General features: G+C 47.3%; 1 protein-coding gene across 5 annotated transcripts in view; it reads left to right on the top strand.

The window, feature by feature from the left end:
* The window catches only part of ryr1b (ryanodine receptor 1b (skeletal)), a 249,345-nt gene that overhangs the window by 109,744 nt on the left and 119,601 nt on the right, over window positions 1–20,000 (top strand). For 4 of the 5 annotated variants that reach the window (XM_090218991.1, XM_090218990.1, XM_090218989.1 and 1 more), the window contains exons 34-45: window positions 656–882; window positions 6,842–7,033; window positions 7,186–7,438; window positions 8,863–9,399; window positions 11,202–11,402; window positions 12,675–12,786; window positions 12,990–13,056; window positions 13,422–13,501; window positions 16,155–16,428; window positions 16,844–17,094; window positions 17,264–17,358; window positions 19,550–19,685. In XM_090218991.1, the coding sequence (XP_090075117.1) occupies window positions 656–882; window positions 6,842–7,033; window positions 7,186–7,438; window positions 8,863–9,399; window positions 11,202–11,402; window positions 12,675–12,786; window positions 12,990–13,056; window positions 13,422–13,501; window positions 16,155–16,428; window positions 16,844–17,094; window positions 17,264–17,358; window positions 19,550–19,685 (2,425 nt within the window). Of the gene's footprint in view, window positions 1–655; window positions 883–1,016; window positions 1,033–6,841; window positions 7,034–7,185; window positions 7,439–8,862; window positions 9,400–11,201; window positions 11,403–12,674; window positions 12,787–12,989; window positions 13,057–13,421; window positions 13,502–16,154; window positions 16,429–16,843; window positions 17,095–17,263; window positions 17,359–19,549; window positions 19,686–20,000 lie in introns of those variants that run through there. The other variant, XM_090218992.1, reaches the window with a different exon arrangement.

The raw sequence follows: 20,000 nt of genomic DNA, 5'->3' as shown, positions 1-20,000 counted from the left end.
AGAAAACCACTCCCCGTATCGCTCTTCTACCAGAAAACCACTCCCCTTATTGATTTTCTACCAGAAAACCACTCCCCTTATCGCTCTTCTACCAGAAAACCACTCCCCTTATAGCTCTTCTACCAGAAAACCACTCCCCTTATTGCTCTTGTACCAGAAAACCACTCCCCTTATTGTTCTTGTACCAGAAAACCACTCCCCTTATTGCTCTTGTACCAGAAAACCACTCCCCTTATTGCTCTTGTACCAGAAAACCACTCCCCTTATTGTTCTTGTACCAGAAAACCACTCCCCTTATTGCTCTTGTACCAGAAAACCACTCCCCTTATTGCTCTTCTACCAGAAAACCACTCCCCTTATTGCTCTTCTACCAGAAAACCACTCCCCTTATTGCTCTTCTACCAGAAAACCACTCCCCTTATTGCTCTTCTACCAGAAAACCACTCCCCTTATCGCTCTTCTACCAGAAAACCACTCCCCTTATCGCTCTTCTACCAGAAAACCACTCCCCTTATCGCTCTTCTACCAGATAACCACTCCCCTTATAGCTCTTCTACCAGATAACCACTCCCCTTATTGATTTTCTACCAGATAACCACTCCCCTTATTGAGGTGTGTTTGACCATAACACCGTTAGGTCTTCTTCTCCTCTCAGAACATCATGCCAATCTCAGCAGCCATGTTCCGTAGTGAGCGTAAGAACCCAGTGCCCCAGTGCCCACCCCGGCTGGACATCCAGATGTTGACCCCCGTCATCTGGTCCCGCATGCCCAACCACTTCCTGGACCCAGAGGTCGGCAGGGTCAGCGAGAGGCTGGGCTGGATGGTGGAGTGTACCGAACCCCTCACTATGATGGCCCTGCATATACCTGAGGAGAACAGGTTAGATACAACACACTGTCCACGCTAATCCTAACCCCTCACCATGATGGCCCTGTACATACCTGAGGAGAACAGGTTAGATACAACACACTGTCCATGCTAGTCCTAACCCCTCACCATGATGGCCCTGTACATACCTGAGGAGAACAGGTTAGATACAACACACTGTCCACGCTTTTTTCAAATGCTGTAAACAAAACAATAGCACAACAGTTTGATTGAGATGTTAAGGTATAGCTCAAGTTTTTAAAAATACTCATATGGCAGTGATAGACACCGAAATACGTGGATTTGGGATTAAATAAACAATTACAACGGTCATAAACAATTCTAATAAATGCAACAGTTGGTCAATGGATGAAGATACTCCAAACTTTTAGAATGTTTATAATCCAGATATTGATCAGATATTGATTTAGCGCATAAAACATTTTACTGCCACAGAAAAAAAACTTTTACCGACTGCCTCGATTCGGGTCACACGTAACAAATTTTGAAATTGTGTTTTTGACATTGGATAAAAGTAGAGACTCAGAGCTAGAAAATGGGTATATCATACACAGCAGTTGAGGAACAATGAGAAGGTAATTCTGCTTTGATAGTTGATCAATTTGTAATCCCACTTTTGAAAAAAATGGTACTTGAATATGTTTTGGTTCACCTACTGGAGAGCTCATCTTTGTCTACACCCATTCAGCATCGTTCACACCCTCTTAAGCCTTAGCCCCACCCATCTCTTTAAGGATTCACATGCGAGGCCATCTGCTAAACAGAGGGAGTAAAGTAGTGTGGGTAAAAAAAACCCAAAGATTTCAAGACTAAAAGTGGTGAAAGTAGTAGCCTACAATAAGTTAAAACTTCAGGTAAAAATACACTTTATCTAGTCCTTGTCTTTATCTCGTCCTAAATCCTAATCTGTCTTTGGTGCAGGTCCTGTTGTTCTTCACATCTCTGGTAAACTCACACCAGATCAAATAAAAGTGTATTTGTCACATGAACAGGATACAGAAGGTACAGTGAAATGGTTACAGGCAGAGTAGAAATATCAAAAAACAGAAACTGTCCAGATAAAAATATTTTATAATTATTTTATAATTATTCGATGACGCTAACCCAACACACTTGTCAAAATCGATGGGTCATGTGAAAGAAATGCTATTACCTCACCTATTTATTTTACCTTTATTTAACCAAGCAAGTCAGTTAAGAACAAATCCTTATTTTCAATGACGGCCTATGAACAGTGGGTTAACTGCCTTGTTCAGGGGCAGAACAACAGATTTGTACCTTGTCATCTCGGGGATTCGATCTTGCAACCTTTACGGTTACTAGTCCCAACGCTCTAACCACTAGGCTACCCTGCCGCCTCTACGCTCTAACCACTAGGCTACCCTGCCGCCTCTACACTCTAACCACTAGGCTGCCTGCCCGGGTCACTATTGTCAAGATATGTACACATCTTCATGAAATACAGTAGATGGCCGTAATCACCCTCAGACACACCTTTTGTTTAGACATGTAGCTAGCTAGCTAAACTAAACAATGAACCGGCATAATCTCAACTCATACTACTACCAACACAAACATTGTCGTAGCCGCCCTGTGGGACTCTGTCCAGAGTCGTGTTGCTAGTCGGGCGGGAGGGTACGGGCAGCAATCGGTTGAAGAACATGCACTTAGTTTTACTTGCAGTTGGAGGCCTCGGAAGGAGAGTCGTATGGCATTGAAGCTCGTTCGGCGGTTTGTTAGCACAGTGTCCAAAGAAGGTGCCAGATGAATACAGAATGTATACCATGTCTGAGTGTAACCTGGGCCACCAAAAGTGGCTCCTTGCAAAGACCTGTCATTTTGACCACGCCCCAATGGTTTTCCTGTAGCTCCTTCAGTAGGCCCCTCTGTAGAGTAGCCCGGCACCACCGCTCTCTCACACCCCATAACCCACAATCACTTTCTCCAGGGAGCTCATCCCTTCTCACCCAATAAGGCTTTAGTTCAGGATCAGTAATGTGGTTAGGTCACCCTGTCAGTGTGACATGCTTCACTTTTGCCAAACCTTTGTCCTTGGTAGTTTCCCTGGCGATGTTCTTAGCTAAAAATGGGAAGTACGTCTAAAGATGACACTCGATAGTTTGGATTGCGTGAAGCAAATGCAATAGGCCTCTCACTACCGTCAGGCATCGTGTGTGAGATGACATCACCCACCCCGTTATGGTGAGGCATCACCAGCCAATATTACTGGCGTGTGTGTGTGTGTGGGGGGGGGGGGTTCAGAGTGCACTAACACTGAGGAGGGAGACAGCTGTGTCTTCGTTTCTTTCAGATGCCGGATGACATTGTTCTGACCACACCCAAGGTCACTCTTTCTGTTAAGAGCTCTGTCATAGGTTTGATGAGAGTAGAGAGATTCTCCATGAACTTGCCACAGTGGGTATGAAGGGCCAGATACGTTCTGAGTTCTGTCACGTTAGTTGGCACTGGAGCCTTTGCTATGGCTTCAGTCTTGTCCTGCACTGGATATAGCCCCTGTTCGTCTATCCTGGATATAGGCCCCGTTAGTTTATCCTGGATATAGCCCCCGTTAGTCTATCCTGGATATAGCCCCCGTTAGTCTATCCTGGATATAGCCCCCGTTAGTCTATCCTGGATATAGCCCCCGTTAGTCTACCCTGGATATAGCCCCCGTTAGTCTATCCTGGATATAGCCCCCGTTAGTCTATCCTGGATATAGCCCCCGTTAGTCTATCCTGGATATAGCCCATGTTAGTCTATCCTGGATATAGCCCCCGTTAGTCTATCCTGGATATAGCCCCCGTTAGTCTATCCTGGATATAGCCCCCGTTAGTCTATCCTGGATATAGCCCCCGTTAGTCTATCCTGGATATAGCCCCTGTTAGTCTATCCTGGATATAGCCCCCGTTAGTCTATCCTGGATATAGCCCCTGAGTCTATCCCGGATGTAGCCTCATGTTCGTCTATCCTGTGACCTAAGTAAGTGACACTAGACTGAAAAGACAAGTCCCTGTTTACTCTTAACCCACGTTTTTTGCAGCCAACTTTAACACGGCTTCTAAGTTCTGTAAGTGGTCCTCTGCCCGATTTCCCTGTGACATAAGAATGTCATCTAGAAAGCACACAACCCCAGGTAAACCCTATAAGACCAATAATATGTTGGAGCGCTTGATACTCTTGGGGCAGTCTGCTCCTCTGGTATAAACCCTTCAACGTGTTAATAGTCAGGAAATGCATTGCTTCTTGATCTACCTCCACTTGCTGGTAGGCCTGTGTAAGGTCTAACTTTGTGAACTGTTTTACACACCGATGTGCACCACTAAACACCTCAGCATATTTATCGCACAGCTGGGCAACTGGATCTGACACATGGTTCACTCTTCACCAATCTAATTTGAGGTGCAAAATCCAGTAACCCCCCCCCCCCCCCCCCCCCCCCCCCCGGTTTAGCACGGGACTCTCCGCTTTTGACACTAATAGAAATGTCATTTCACTTTAACCTCCAACTGTTCCAATAACTGAATCAGCTGAGCTGAGTAACTTCTCAAAACAACATTACATGGTTGCGGTTGATGCTTCTTTAAATCTGCTGTTGTACAGCTTCTCTGAGATAATAAAACATGGCAGCCCCAGTATCTACCTCCCTCTTTATCTCCCCCCCCCCCCCACCCGTTTACATCTCACCATATAAGGTTTCACATACTCACGATCACTACACACAGTAAAAAGTCCCAAGTTCTCTTCTGACTGTTGATTTCTGACTGTGCCTGAGCCTGCAGACAATAGCAGTTCTGCCTCCTCAACTTGACCTGTGAACCCCTTTACTAGATTAGAGTGCACTTGCTGAGAGCGTTGCTTAGAAAACGCGCTGTTCCCCGCAGATACTCTCCCCCTGCAAGCTCTTTCAAGATGTCCAGTCTTCAGGCACGCTCTGCATTGAAACTCCTTGTAATGGCAGGTGTGCTGTGAATGTCCTGTCCCCAAACAGCGAAAACAGGGCTTTGACGTCTCCCCCCTCTGGTCTGACATCCACTGTTTCTCCCTGTTGGATCCAGGTCGATGCCACTCCCGTTTTGTGGTCAACTGATCGGTTCTCAACTGACTCGGTGTCTGCTGGAATTTCTGCATACTCCGGGCTGTGCACTCCGTGTTGTTGACAATGTCCAATACTTTTGCCCATGTTAAATTCTCCCAGTATTCCACGCTTAAAACATCTTGCCACGCAGCTCCTTACTGGCAACTCGATAAACTAGCTGCTCCCTCATCTGCAGCCCCAAACTCACATGTAGCCACCAGTCCCTTTAGCGATGCAACATACTCAGCCACCGTCTCTCCCAAACAACTGTTTCCTATTCCAAAAAAAACATACCTCTCGCTCAACACATTCCATTTTGGCGCATAAATGTCTCTCAGAGCTGAAATGAGCTCCTGGAAGCTAGTCTCTCCCGGCTTCTTCGGCGCTATCTGCAGTGTGAATGTCTTTGAACCCACGGCTGATAGAGTCAGCTATCTCGGTGGCCTCCAAAAAACTGCAAAAAAATATAATAATGTGCTGAAGCTCTCGTTAATTCTCCTGGAAACACAAACCGGTCTCACTACTGAAATGTACCATAGCTCTCATTAGCCCACGCGTCGTTTCTTCCCAGCTGACCAGCTAATTTACTCACGTTAGTTACGAGCTAACTTTCTAGCTCGTTCACTCGGTTGGTCATCAGTAGTCTGAGCATTTGGGCTCAGAATTCCGTTATCCTCGTCGCCAGTTGTTGCATCCTAAGAATGCTGGGTTCTTTTACTGAAGACATCCGAATCGCACTTATAATAAACGGAACAGATTTATTTAACAGTTCTCCTTTTAACACGTTACAGTCGACTGACTTACTCGCTACAGTTTCTTCAGGCGAACTATCCAACACATCTTTGAACTTTTTACTTCCCTTGCATCTCGTCATCACTTCAATGCAAGCGCGGAAAACCCATTGTCATTTGTTAAATTCAAATAACTCAACCCCTTGCATCTCAATGGCTATTTGCAACCATTTTACATCTAAACTCATCTAAAACACAATAGATTTCTCACTACACCAAACTTATCCGTTCACTGTGTCCGAATCGTGACCAGATTTCCTGGTGCCTCCCTGTATACAGATTATTTGACAGAATTTTCTTTCAAAATAATATGAATTTGCCTCCAGAGTGGCGCAGCTGACTAAGACAATGCATCGCTGTGCTTGAGGCATCACTGCAGACCTGGGTTCGATACCAGGCTGTGTCACAGCTGGCCGTGACCGGGAGACCCACGAAGCGGCGCACAATTTTTGTCTGGGTTTTCGGGGAAAGTTTGGCATCGCGCTCTAGCGACTCCTTGTGGTGGGCCGGGCACCTGCAAGCTGACTTTCGGTCACTATCTGGATGGTGTTTCCTCCGAAACACTGGTGCGGCTGGCTTTCCTGGTTAACCGAGCAGTGAGGTCTGGCAGGGTCGTGTTTCAGAGGACACATGGCTCTCAACCTTCACCTCTTCCAAGCCCATAGAGGAATTGCAGCGATCGGACAAGACTGTAACTACCAATTGGATATCTTTCAGATGGGGAGAAAGAACGGTAAAAGTACAAACTAAATGATGTGATGATTTAAACGATTTGACCATCCAGATCTGTTTACACTAGATTGATATGCAGGAACAATGGGTCCCTGACCCCCCCCCCATCCCCGGAGATGGTCTCGAAGATCACATCACAATGCTTCTTTTAATCATCTACACCTGTCAAAAAAAAATGTGGTCAACAATCAGAATGTAGAAAAGATCAAGAAAAAAAAGGATGCATTTTAGAACCAGGTATAAACAGGGCCATGGAGGACTGATTGGGCTCATTGCTTCGAGTTGATGTTATCTTTACATGCGCTACTTTACACCCTAAACCCTGTGTAAAGGTTCTAATCCCTTCCTGTAGGTGTATAGACATCCTGGAGTTGTCTGAGCGCCTGGATCTACTGAAGTTCCACTTCCATACTCTGATGTTGTACTGTGCTGTCTGCGCTCTGGGCAACAACCGTGTAGCACACGCCCTCTGCTCGCACGTTGACGAATCACAGCTCTTCTACGCCATGGAGAACACCTACCTGCCCGGTCCCCTTCGCAGCGGGTACAGATCTGATCTGATTGATTGTTTTATCTCCGTGTCTAACACATTAGTTGCCCAAGTGGGCTAACTTACAAGACAAAAAAATACTTGTTGTCAACATCTCAGTCTCCAGGTAATATGATCTTTTACCTTTAATCTCTCTCCCTGTCCAGGTTCTACGACCTGCTGATCTCCATCCACCTGGAGTCAGCCAAGCGGGCACGGCTGGGCACCAACCGGGAGTTCATTGTGCCCATGTCCGCCGAGACGCTCAGCATCACCCTGTACCCTGACGCTGAGAAGGCCTCTGACCTTCCTGGGGTGGGTTTAACTACCTGTCTTAGACCCAAGCTGCACTTCTCAACCATCAACTTTGTTGGGACGGATCCTGACCTGTACACTCTCAGCCCCGTCTTCCCTCTTCAGGTAAGTCACTTAAATTCAGATCAAATCAATGTATTGTTCATCAATGTAGCCCAGTGAGTCAGCTTCTTGTGTGGCTTTGGTACATGCAACAAGACACACGATGTACAAACGATGCCTGAATCTGGTGTATGTACAGACATTTGTTCAAACCGCTGTAGGTCTAAGCCAGTGGTAGTCACTGATATTTCTGAGGGAGCCACTTTTTGTTAATCAAAATCACTGTGCGAGTCTCCCATACCCATCGGAGAGCAGGGGCTTGGGGGTCACAAATTCAAATGGATTCATATATGATATTTAAGATACTACTAGCTTGGACCATCAATCACTACATTACCGAAAATATGTGGACATCTGTTTGACAAAAATCATGGGCATTAATATGGAGTCGGTCCCCACTTTTGCTGCTATAACAGCCTCCACTCTTCTGGGAAGGCTTTCCTCTAGATGTTGGAACATTGCTGCTATAACAGCCTCCACTCTTCTGGGAAGGCTTTCCACTAGATGTTGGAACATTGCTGCTATAACCGCCTCCACTCTTCTGGGAAGGCTTTCCACTAGATGTTGGAACATTGCTGCTATAACAACCTCCACTCTTCTGGGAAGGCTTTCCACTAGATGTTGGAACATTGCTGTGGGGACTTGCTTGCATTCAGCCACAAGAGTATTAGTGAGGTCAGGCACTGATGTTGGGCGATTTAGGCCTGACTCACAGTCGGCATTCCAATTCATCCCAAAGGTGTTCAATGGGGTTGAGGTCAGGGCTCTGTGCAGGCCAGTCAAGTTCTTCCACACTGATCAACAAACCATTTCTGTATGGACCTCGCTTTGTGCACGGGGCATTGTCATGCTGAAACAGAAAAAGGCCTTCCCCAAACTGTTGCCACAAAGCTGGAAGCACAGAATCATATAGAATGTCATTATATGCTGTAGAGTTAAGATTTCCCTTCACTGGAACTAAGGGGCCTAGCCAGAACCACGAAAAACAGCCCCCAGACCATATTCCATTCACCCAGCTCAATGTAACATCAATAGGTTTAGGCTACTAATACTACACTGTACCCATCATGAGGTTGCTGCAAACTAACCTACGAATTCAAGTTTACAACTTGGAGCAATCAAGGTGATAGACAGTGATACATTCAATGCACACTCTTGCCTGCATCTATCTGATCTAGGTTGTAATCATTAGTCAAAACATTTGCAAACGGGAGTTTCTTTTGGACAAATTCAGGAAGGTTGTTCCCTGTTTGTTAAATTTTTTTTTCCATTGAAGAAATGTTTTTCAACAGAATCCCTGTATTCAGAGTCAAGTGAAATAAGGCCGGAGACCAGGGTTAGATGGGTTGGTAAAGCAGCTAGTTATTAACTCATTTTAAGTAATGTTCTTTGTAACCCATGCCTTTTCTCTCCTGCCCTTTCCTCAGGAACTGAAGACGAAAGCCATCAGCATGTTGACAGAGGCGGTTCTGGATGGTAGCCAGGCTATGAGAGACCCAGTAGGGGGCAGCGTAGAGTTCCACTTCGTCCCAATCCTGAAGCTCATCAGCACTCTTCTCATCATGGGCATCTTCAACGATGAAGACGTTAAACACATCCTCAAGATGATTGACCCAAATGTGTTCGCTGGGAAGAAAGAGGAGGTGGAGGAGGGAGACAAGGCAGAGGAAGAGGGTGAAGAAGTGAAGGAGAAAGAAGAGGAGGCAGATGATGAAGGAGTAGGGGAGGAGGAAGAAGAGGATGAGGAACTGAAACACCTAGAGAAAGAAGAGGGGGAGGAGGAGGAGGAGGAGGAAGGGGAGAAGGAACACGAGGAGGAGGAGAAGGAGAAAGAGGAAGACGGGGAGGAAAATGTGATGACAGAAGAGGAGGCAGCGGCGATCGAGTTGGAGCTGGAGAAGGAAGAGGCGGCTTTGGAGGAGGGACTACTGCAGATGAAACTGCCAGAGTCTGTCAAACTGCAGGTGAGTCTCTTCTGACAGCCAGGTGTGTACTAAGGCTGGTCTTAGTGATTTTGGAGGCCCCAGTCAGAGGCCCCTACAATGTCTATTTAACACAATCATGACTACTAAACAAAGAGTCGTTCGGAGGTGGCTTTTTAAAAAAAAATTTAAGTCTAACTGAAAAGACTTGAAATGATCTTCACGAGCGAAGGTCTTCGCATCACCACATAGGACAGGGGATGGGCAATAATGTTGTCTCAAGGGCCACATCAGGATTTTAAAATTCAACAGAGGGCCTCACAGATTTTTTTTTCAGGCAAAGCAATTAACAGTCCAGAAAAAGGACAATAGTTTTATCTGTTTTTACACTTTCTGTCATAATGAAGAGATAAGCGTAACATAACTCTTTTAATGAAAAGAACGAACACTGAACAAGACATGACACTATGTGACTAGCGCAATCAGGCAACTAAACATAGAATAACAACCCACAAAATAACCAAGGAATATGGCTACCTAACTATGGTTCCCAATCAGAGACAACGATAAACAGCTGCCTCTGACTGAGAACCAATCTAGGCAACCATAGACATATAAATACCTAGACTAGGCCAACCATAGACATACAAAACCCCCTAGACAGTACAAAACTAAACAAACCTCGTCACACCCTGACCTAACCAACATAATAAAGAAAACAAACATAACTAAGGTCAGGGCGTGACCCTTTCAAGTTATGGATTTACGATGTGTAAATTCTGAACTAATATCTGATATTTTCTTTGCAATCATCGACCAATAAAAAGCTACGTATCATTTTCCATTTCATACAAACTGTAACCACGTTTCTATGTTCAATAAGGGCTAATAAGACATTATTTTAAATTATTTTAAATGACTTTGATATGGGAAAGGTGTATTTGTTTTTCTCTCGAGTCCATTACTTTGATAATCCATTAGTAAGGTATTGTAATGTTCAGGAAAACATCAGAGAAGATCATCAGGTAATAATTGTGTGTGTAGAAAATTATATCTGCTTTGTTTTCAATTGCGTTTTTTTGTTTGTTGTCCCTGGCTCTTTATACGTGTCCTGCGCGGCTTAAGCGCTGTCGAGGGGAAATAGAAGACGCTTACTGTACGTAAAAGCTAATAGTCCCAAACGTTTAAAAGCCAGAGCCAAATTCAGAGATAAGGCAAGATAACAGCAAACATCAGAGATTACTTACGAGCGGAGGAGGGCCTCAAGCGGAGGTTGAAGGCAAGATAACAAAAATTATGTTTTATTAAACTAAATTATGCCAAGTTCACAAGGCCCCCCCCCCCATCCCCTCTCTCTGTCTCTCTCTCTCTGTCTCGCTCTCTGTCTCTCTCTCTCTGTCTGTCTCTCTGTCTCTCTCTGTCTCTCTCTCTCTGTCTCTCTCTCTGTCTCTCTCTCTCTGTCTCTCTCTCTCTGTCTCTCTCTCTCTCTGTCTCTCTCTCTCTCTCTCTCTCTCTCTCTCTCTCTCTGTCTCTCTCTCTCTCTCTGTCTCTCTCTCTCTGTCTCTCTCTCTGTCTCTCTCTCTCTGTCTCTCTCTCTGTCTCTCTCTATCTCTCTCTCTCTCTCTCTCTCTCTCTCTGTCTCTCTCTCTGTCTCTCTCTCTGTCTCTCGCTCTGTCTCTCTCTGTCTCTCTCTCTCTCTCTCTCTGCCTCTCTCTCTGTCTCTCTCTCTCTCTCTCTCCCTCTCTCTCTCTCTCTCTCTCTCTCTCCCTCTCTCTTTGACTCTCTCTGTGTCTCTCTCTCTCTTCTTTTATCTCTCCCCCTGTCTTTCTTAACCTCCCTCTCAGATGTGTACGCTGCTGCAGTACTTCTGTGACTGTGAACTGAGGCACAGAGTGGAGGCTATCGTGGCGTACTCGGATCAGTTTGTCAACGCCATTCAGACCAATCAGAGAGTTCGCTACAACCTGCTGATGCAGGCCTTCTCCATGAGCGCTGCGGAAACCGCACGCAAGACACGAGAGTTCCGCTCCCCACCTCAGGACCAGGTACAACTAGCCTTGTCCAAGACAGAACGGTCCATAGGGCAGGACCAGGTACAACTAGCCCTGTCCAAGACAGAACGGTCCATAGGGCAGGATCAGGTACAACTAGCCTTGTCCAAGACAGAACGGTCCATAGGGCAGGACCAGGTACAACTAGCCCTGTCCAAGACAGAACGGTCCATAGGGCAGGATCAGGTACAACTAGCCTTGTCCAAGACAGAACGGTCCAAAGGGCAGGATCAGGTACAACTATCCCTGTCCAAGACAGAACGGTCCATAGGGCAGGACCAGGTACAACTAGCCCTGTCCAAGACAGAACGGTCCATAGGGCAGGATCAGGTACAACTAGCCTTGTCCAAGACAGAACGGTCCATAGGGCAGGACCAGGTACAACTAGCCCTGTCCAAGACAGAACGGTCCATAGGGCAGGACCAGGTACAACTAGCCCTGTCCAAGACAGAACGGTCCATAGGGCAGGACCAGGTACAACTAGCCTTGTCCAAGACAGAACGGTCCATAGGGCAGGAGCCTATTTACTGTTTCTGTAGCCTGAGGCAGCTTGATGTACCAGTACACCCCCTGGACAGGACACTAGTCTATCTCCTGTTTCTGTAGTGAGACAGCTTGATGTACCAGTACACCCCCTGGACAGGACACTAGTCTATCTCCTGTTTCTGTAGCCTGAGGCAGCTTGATGTACCAGTACACCCCCTGGACAGGACACTAGTCTATTTCCTGTTTCTGTAGTGTGAGGCAGCTTGATGTACCAGTACACCCCCTGGACAGGACACTAGTCTATCTCCTGTTTCTGTAGCCTGAGGCAGCTTAATGTACCAGTACACCCCCTGGACAGGACACTAGTCTATTTCCTGTTTCTGTAGTGTGAGGCAGCTTGATGTACCAGTACACCCCCTGGACAGGACACTAGTCTATCTCCTGTTTCTGTAGCCTGAGGCAGCTTGATGTACCAGTACACCCCCTGGACAGGACACTAGTCTATTTCCTGTTTCTGTAGTGTGAGGCAGCTTGATGTACCAGTACACCCCCTGGACAGGACACTAGTCTATTTCCTGTTTCTGTAGTGTGAGGCAGCTTGATGTACCAGTACACCCCCTGGACAGGACACTAGTCTATTTCCTGTTTCTGTAGTGTGAGGCAGCTTGATGTACCAGTACACCCACTGAACAGAACAGTAGTCTATTTCCTTTTTCTGTAGTGTGAGTAGTGCCATCTGAAGATGATGATAGGTAACTTGCGTGTGTTCCTTCCTGTCAGGTGATCCTGCTGACTAACTTCAAGCATGGTCCGGAGGAGGAGGAGTGTCCAGTACCGGAGGAGACCAGAGACACACTGACCGAATTCCACACTGACATCCTTATACATTGTGGTCAGTAACCCTAACCCCTGACCTCTAACCCTGACCCACAGCACATCATGACAACCTAACGACCCCTAACCTTGACCCACAGCACATCATAACAACAATCCGACCCCTGACCCTTAACCCTGATCCACAGCACATCATAACAACATTCCAAAACACCACACAGAGAGCTAACTATGCTTACTATGTATCCTTCTCTCCTCCAGGCGTGCACATCGAGGCGGAAGAGGAGGAGGAGGAGGTGGACACCTCTCTGAGAGGGCGCCTTGGCCGGTAGGTAACTCTAAGGAGTTGGACCTTTAGCCGGAAGTTTGCCGGTTCGAATCCCAGCACTCTTCTCTCCTCTACTCAAGTGTGTGTGTGTGTGTGTGTGTGTGTGTGTGTGTGTGTGTGTGTGTGTGTGTGTGTGTGTGTGTGTGTGTGTGTGAGATGTGTGCTATCTGGAGGGTTGACAACTGAGGAGAGCAGAATACACATTTCTGTTGTTGCTTCAACATCTGGACAATATAAAGTTGCATTGTATTATAACATACTGACAATATAAAGTTGTATTGTATTATAACATACTGACAATATAACGTTGTATTGTATTATAACATACTGACAATACAACGTTGTATTGTTCTGTATCTCCGTAGGCTGTTGGGCAAGGTGAATAACTTGAGGAAGAAAAAGGAGGTGGTGGAGGAGCCAGAAGAGGAGGAGGAGGTCAAACCCAGTAAGAAGACATTCACCACCCTAACCCCTGACCTCTAACCTCTAACCTCTAACCCCAAACCCAGTTCGAACACATTCACCACCCTAACCTCTAACCCCAAACCCCAAACCCAGTAAGAAGACATTCACCACCCTAACCCCTAACCTCTAACCCCAAACCTCTAACCCCAAACCCCTAACCCCTAACCTCTAACCCCAAACCTCTAACCCCAAACCCCTAACCCCTAACCTCTAACCCCAAACCTCTAACCCCAAACCCCTAACCCCAAACCCAGTTAGAACACATTCACCACCCTAACCCCTAACCTTTAACCCCTAACCCCTAACCCCTAACCCCAAACCCAGTTCGAACACATTCACCACCCTAACCCCTAACCCCTAACCCCTAACCCCTAACCCCAAACCCAGTTAGAACACATTCACCACCCTAACCCCTAACCTCTAACCTCTAACCCCTAACCCCTAACCCCAAACCCCTAACCCAGTTAGAACACATTCACCACCCTAACCCCTAACCTCTAACCCCAAACCTCTAACCCCAAACCCCTAACCCCAAACCCAGTTAGAACACATTCACCACCCTAACCCCTAACCTCTAACCCCTAACCCCTAACCCCTAACCCCAAACCCAGTTCGAACACATTCACCACCCTAACCTCTAACCCCTAACCCCAAACCCAGTTCGAACACATTCACCACCCTAACCTCTAACCCCAAACCCCTAACCCCTAACCCCAAACCCAGTTCGAACACATTCACCACCCTAACCCCTAACCTCTAACCCCAAACCCAGTTCGAACACATTCACCACCCTAACCTCTAACCCCAAACCCCAAACCCAGTTCGAACACATTCACCACCCTAACCTCTAACCCCAAACCCCAAACCCAGTTCGAACACATTCACAACCCTAACCTCTAACCCCTAACCCCTAACCCCTAACCTCTAACCCCTAACCTCTAACCCCAAACCCCAAACCCAGTAAGAACACATTCACCACCCTAATCCCTAACCTCTAACCCCTAACCCCTAACCCCTAACCCCTAACCTCTAACCTCTAACCCCTAACCCCTAACCCCAAACCCAGTAAGACGACATTCACCACCCTAACCCCTAACCCCTAACCCCTAACCCCTAACCCCTAACCTCTAACCCCTAACCCCAAACCCAGTAAGAAGACATTCACCACCCTAACCCCTAACCCCTAACCCCTAACCCCTAAACCCTAACCCCTAACCCCTAACCCCTAACCTCTAACCACAAACCCAGTAAGAAGACATTCACCACCCTAACCCCTAACCTCTAACCTCTAACCTCTAACCCCTAACCCCAAACCCAGTAAGAAGACATTCACCACCCTAACCCCTGACCTCTAACCCATAACCCCTAACCCCAAACCCAGTTAGAACACATTCACCACCCTAACCCCTGACCTCTAACCCCTAACCTCTAACCCCAAACCCAGTTAGAACACATTCACCACCCTAACCTCTAACCCCAAACCCCAAACCCAGTTCGAACACATTCACAACCCTAACCCCTAACCCCTAACCCCTAACCCCTAACCCCTAACCTCTAACCCCTAACCTCTAACCCCAAACCCCAAACCCAGTAAGAACACATTCACCACCCTAATCCCTAACCTCTAACCCCTAACCCCTAACCTCTAACCCCTAACCCCTAACCTCTAACCCCTAACCCCTAACCTCTAACCTCTAACCCCTAACCCCTAACCCCTAACCCCAAACCCAGTAAGACGACATTCACCACCCTAACCCCTAACCCCTAACCCCTAACCTCTAACCCCTAACCCCAAACCCAGTAAGAAGACATTCACCACCCTAACCCCTAACCCCTAACCCCTAAACCCTAACCCCTAACCCCTAACCCCTAACCTCTAACCACAAACCCAGTAAGAAGACATTCACCACCCTAACCCCTAACCTCTAACCTCTAACCTCTAACCCCTAACCCCAAACCCAGTAAGAAGACATTCACCACCCTAACCCCTGACCTCTAACCCATAACCCCTAACCCCAAACCCAGTAAGAAGACAAATCACCACCCTAACCCCTGACCTCTAACCCCTAACCCCTAACCCCAAACCCAGTAAGAAGACATTCACCACCCTAACCCCTGACCTCTAACCCCTAACCCCTAACCCCAAACCCAGTAAGAAGACATTCACCACCCTAACCCCTAACCTCTAACCTCTAACCTCTAACCTCTAACCCCAAACCCAGTTAGAACACATTCACCACCCTAACCCCTGACCTCTAACCCCTAACCTCTAACCCCAAACCCAGTTAGAACACATTCACCACCCTAACCCCTAACCCCTAACCCCAAACCCCTAACCCCTAACCCCAAACCCAGTAAGAAGACATTCACCACCCTAACCCCTAACCCCTAACCTCTAACCTCTAACCTCTAACCCAGTAAGAAGACATTCACCACCCTAACCCCTAACCTCTAACTCCTAACCCCTAACCCCTAACCCCTAACCTCTATCCCTGTACCCCAAATGTTCCTATGCCACAAAAGCTTGAGTTGGTTGTAGTTCCCGGCCAAGACACAGTAAAAAATAAGTAATATCTTGTTCATTCACTACAACTCCATGTGTGTCCCCCCCCCCCCCCCCTTCCCCCCCCAAGGCACTCTCCAGGAGTTGATCTCCCATACCATGATCCACTGGGCCCAAGAGGCCTTCATTCAGAACCCTGAGCTGGTGCGCCTGATGTTCAGCCTGCTCCACAGGCAGTATGATGGGCTGGGAGAGCTGACCAGAGCCCTGCCTAAAGCCTACGCCATCAACGCTGTGTCTGTCCAGGACACAATGGACTTGTTGGAGTGCTTGGGCCAGATCAGATCTCTGCTCATCGTTCAGATGGGCCCCGAGGAGGAGAGGCTCATGATCCAGAGCATCGGGTACGTCTGGTTACTGTACCTTGAGGGTTATGGTTGTTACTGTACCTTGAGGGTGTGTCTGGTTACTGTACCTTGAGGGTGTGTCTGGTTACTGTACCTTGAGGGTTATGGTTGTTACTGTACCTTGAGGGTGTGTCTGGTTACTGTACCTTGAGGGTGTGTCTGGTTACTGTACCTTGTAAAGGTTAGGCTCATGACCCAGAGCATCGGGCATCACTCAGGTGGCCCACTGATTACCAGGGTCGGGGTCAGTTCCATTTCAATTCAGTGAAATTGAATTTGAATTGTACCCTAAACCTGGCAACGATTTCTGAAAGAAGATCTGGACTCACAGCAGGAACAATTCAACGACAATTATTTGAGTTCATGTAAAAGTCTCTGTTGTTGTTGTTGTTGTTGTTGTCTCCTTCTCCAGGAACATCATGAACAACAAGGTGTTCTACCAGCACCCTAACCTGATGAGGGCTCTGGGGATGCACGAGACTGTCATGGAGGTGATGGTCAACGTGCTGGGAGGAGGTGGGGATTCCAAGGAGATCCGGTTCCCCCAGATGGTGACCAACTGCTGTCGTTTCCTGTGTTACTTCTGTCGCATCAGCCGTCAGAACCAGAGGTCCATGTTTGATCACCTCAGCTACCTGCTGCAGAACAGCGGCATCGGCCTAGGTACAGTACACTCTGCCTGTCAATCAGAAAACACACAGAGGAACTCTTAACCACTGGTACAGGATCAGTTATGTTTTCATCCCCCTTAGTGGTGAAGGTTAGGATTGGGGATACGGAAAAGCTGATCCAAGATCTGTGTTTAATTAACATTCTCCTGGTCTTCTTGTAGGTATGCGTGGCTCCACCCCTCTGGACGTGGCTGCAGCTTCCTGCATCGACAACAACGAGCTGGCCTTAGCTCTACAGGAGCAGGACTTGGAGAAGGTAAACCCCTGACCCTAACCTGTCACCCTGTATCCCTATTCAACCGGAGGCTGCTGAGGTTAGGTTAGGCTCATAAAAGTGTCTGGAACAGAGAAAATGGAATTGCGTCAATGTATTTGATACCACTCCACTCTTTCCACCCCAGCCATAACCACGAGCCCGTCCTCCCAAATTAAGGTGCCACCAACCTCCAGTGTCCTATTCCTTATATAGAGAGGGAAGAGGGATTGGCTGGCGTTTTACAGGCTCCTAACCAATTGTGCTATTTTGTGTGTTTTTTTTTGTTGTTGCATTGTTTGTACATGATGTTGATGCTATCATCTCTTCTGACCGAAAATAACTTCTGGATATCAGAACAGCGATTACTCACCTCAAACTGGACAAAGATTTTTTTCTTTAATGAGTCTGACACAAAGAATATAATGCTGCTCAAGGCCCAAATCCCCGTCATTCGCATGAAGAAAAGAAGGAGACACAGGGGACGCAGATCAGGGGGCCTTTAATTCACACACAGAGATGCGTACAAGGCTCTCCCTCGCCCTCCATTTGGCATATCTGACCATAATTATATCCTCTTGATTCCTGCTAACGAGCAAAAACTAAAGCAGGAAGTACCAGTGACTCACTCAATACGGAAGTGGTCAGATGACACGGATGCTACGCTAGGACTGTTTTGTTAGCACAGACTGGAATATGTTCCTGGATTCATCCAATGGCATTGAGGAGTATACCAGAATGCATGAGAGCACCAGCTGTTCTGGACGACTGTGTGATCATGCTCTCCATAGCCGATGTGAGCCAGACCTTTAAACAGGTCAGTATTCACAAGGCCGCGGTGCCAGAGGGATTACCAGGACGTGTACTCAGTGCATGCATGGACCAACTGGCATGTGTCTTTACTGACATTTTCAACCTGTCCCTGACCGAGTCTGTAATACCTACATGTTTTAAGCAGACCACCAAAGTCCCTGTGCCCAAGAAAGCGAAGGTTATCTGCCTAAATGACTACCGCCATGTAGCACTCACGTCTGTAGCCATGAAGTGCTTTGAAAGGCTGGTCATGGCTCACATCAACACCATCATCCTTGAAACCCTTGGTCCCAATCCAATTTGCATACCCCCCAAACAGATTCACAGATCACACAATCTCAACCGCACTCCACACTGCATTTCTAACCTGGACAAAAGGAACACCTATGTGAGAATGCTGTTCATTGACTACAGCTCAGCATTCAACACCATAGCGACAACAAAGCTCATCACTAAGCTAATGTCCCTGGGACTAAACACCTCCCTCTGCAACTGGATCCTGGACATCCTGATGCCCCCACCCCCCAGTTGGTAAGAGTAGGCAACAACACAGCTGCCACTCTGATCCTCAACACAGGGGCCCCTCAGGGGTGTGTACTTAGTCCCCTCCTGTATTCCCTGTTCACCCACCACTGCGTGGCTAAGCACGACTCCAACACCATCATTACATTTTCTGACGACACAACAATAATGATGAGACAGCCTATAGAGAGGAGGTCTGAGAGCTGGCAGTGTGGTGCCAGGACAACAACCTCTCCCTCAACATGGCGAAGACAAAGGAGCTGATCGTGGACTATAGGAAAAGGAGGACCGAGCACGCCTCCATTCACATCGATGGGGCTGAAGTGGAGCAGGTCGAGAGCTTCAAGTTCCTTGGTGTCCACATCACCATCAAACTAACATGTTCCCAAAACACCAAAACATTAGTGAAGAGGGCACGACAACACCTTTTCCCCCTCAGGAGACTGAAAAGATTTGGCATGGGTCCTCAGATCCTCAAAAAGTTATACAGCTGCACCATCGAGAGCATCTTGACCGGTTGCATTTTAAGTAAATATTTTCTTAACTTTTATTTTCTTAAAACTGCACTGTTTGTTAAGCGCTTGTAAAGTAAAGCATTTCACTGTAAAGGTCTACCTGTTGTATTCGGCGCATGTGACAAATAACATTTAAATTGATTTGATTTGACCCAAACACAAACCCTTACTCTAACCCAACAACGAGCTGGCCATGGCTATGCAGGAGCAGATCCTGGAGTGCAGTCACCCTGTACCCCTATAGAGTAGACCCTGGACAGAACACCTCAGTCACCCTGTCCATTGCTCCTGTCTAAGGGCTACCCTGCTAACCCTTACCCTCTCCTACCTGCTCCTCTCTCCAGGTGGTGACTTATCTGGCGGGCTGTGGACTACAGAGCTGTCCCATGCTCCTATCTAAGGGTTACCCTGACATCGGCTGGAATCCCTGTGGGGGAGAGAAATACCTGGACTTCCTGCGCTTTGCCGTCTTTGTCAACGGTCAGCAGCCTGCAACAGACACTGAACATACTTCCTGTTTCACAATGAAGTGTGGATTCGGAGTGGTTTCCAGGCTATCTAATTACCCAGATTATATTCCTGATGTTGCTGCTGTTATCCTTGATATTGTTATTGCTGACATGGCTGTAGTCTCTATGGCTGTAGTCTCTATGGCTGTAGTCTCCACCATGGCTGTAGTCTCCACCGTGGCTGTAGTCTCCACCGTAGCTATAGTCTCTATGGCTGTAGTCTCTACCGTGGCTGTAGTCTCCACCGTAGCTGTAGTCTCTACTGTGGCTGTAGTCTCCACAGTGG

The sequence above is a fragment of the Oncorhynchus mykiss genome, chromosome 24, assembly GCF_057628025.1.
Source record: "Oncorhynchus mykiss isolate SJ-2025 chromosome 24, ASM5762802v1, whole genome shotgun sequence".
Lineage (NCBI taxonomy): Eukaryota > Metazoa > Chordata > Actinopteri > Salmoniformes > Salmonidae > Oncorhynchus > Oncorhynchus mykiss.
The sequence above is the reverse complement of the archived record's forward strand: the minus strand, read 5'-3'. Positions and strand labels throughout refer to the sequence as shown.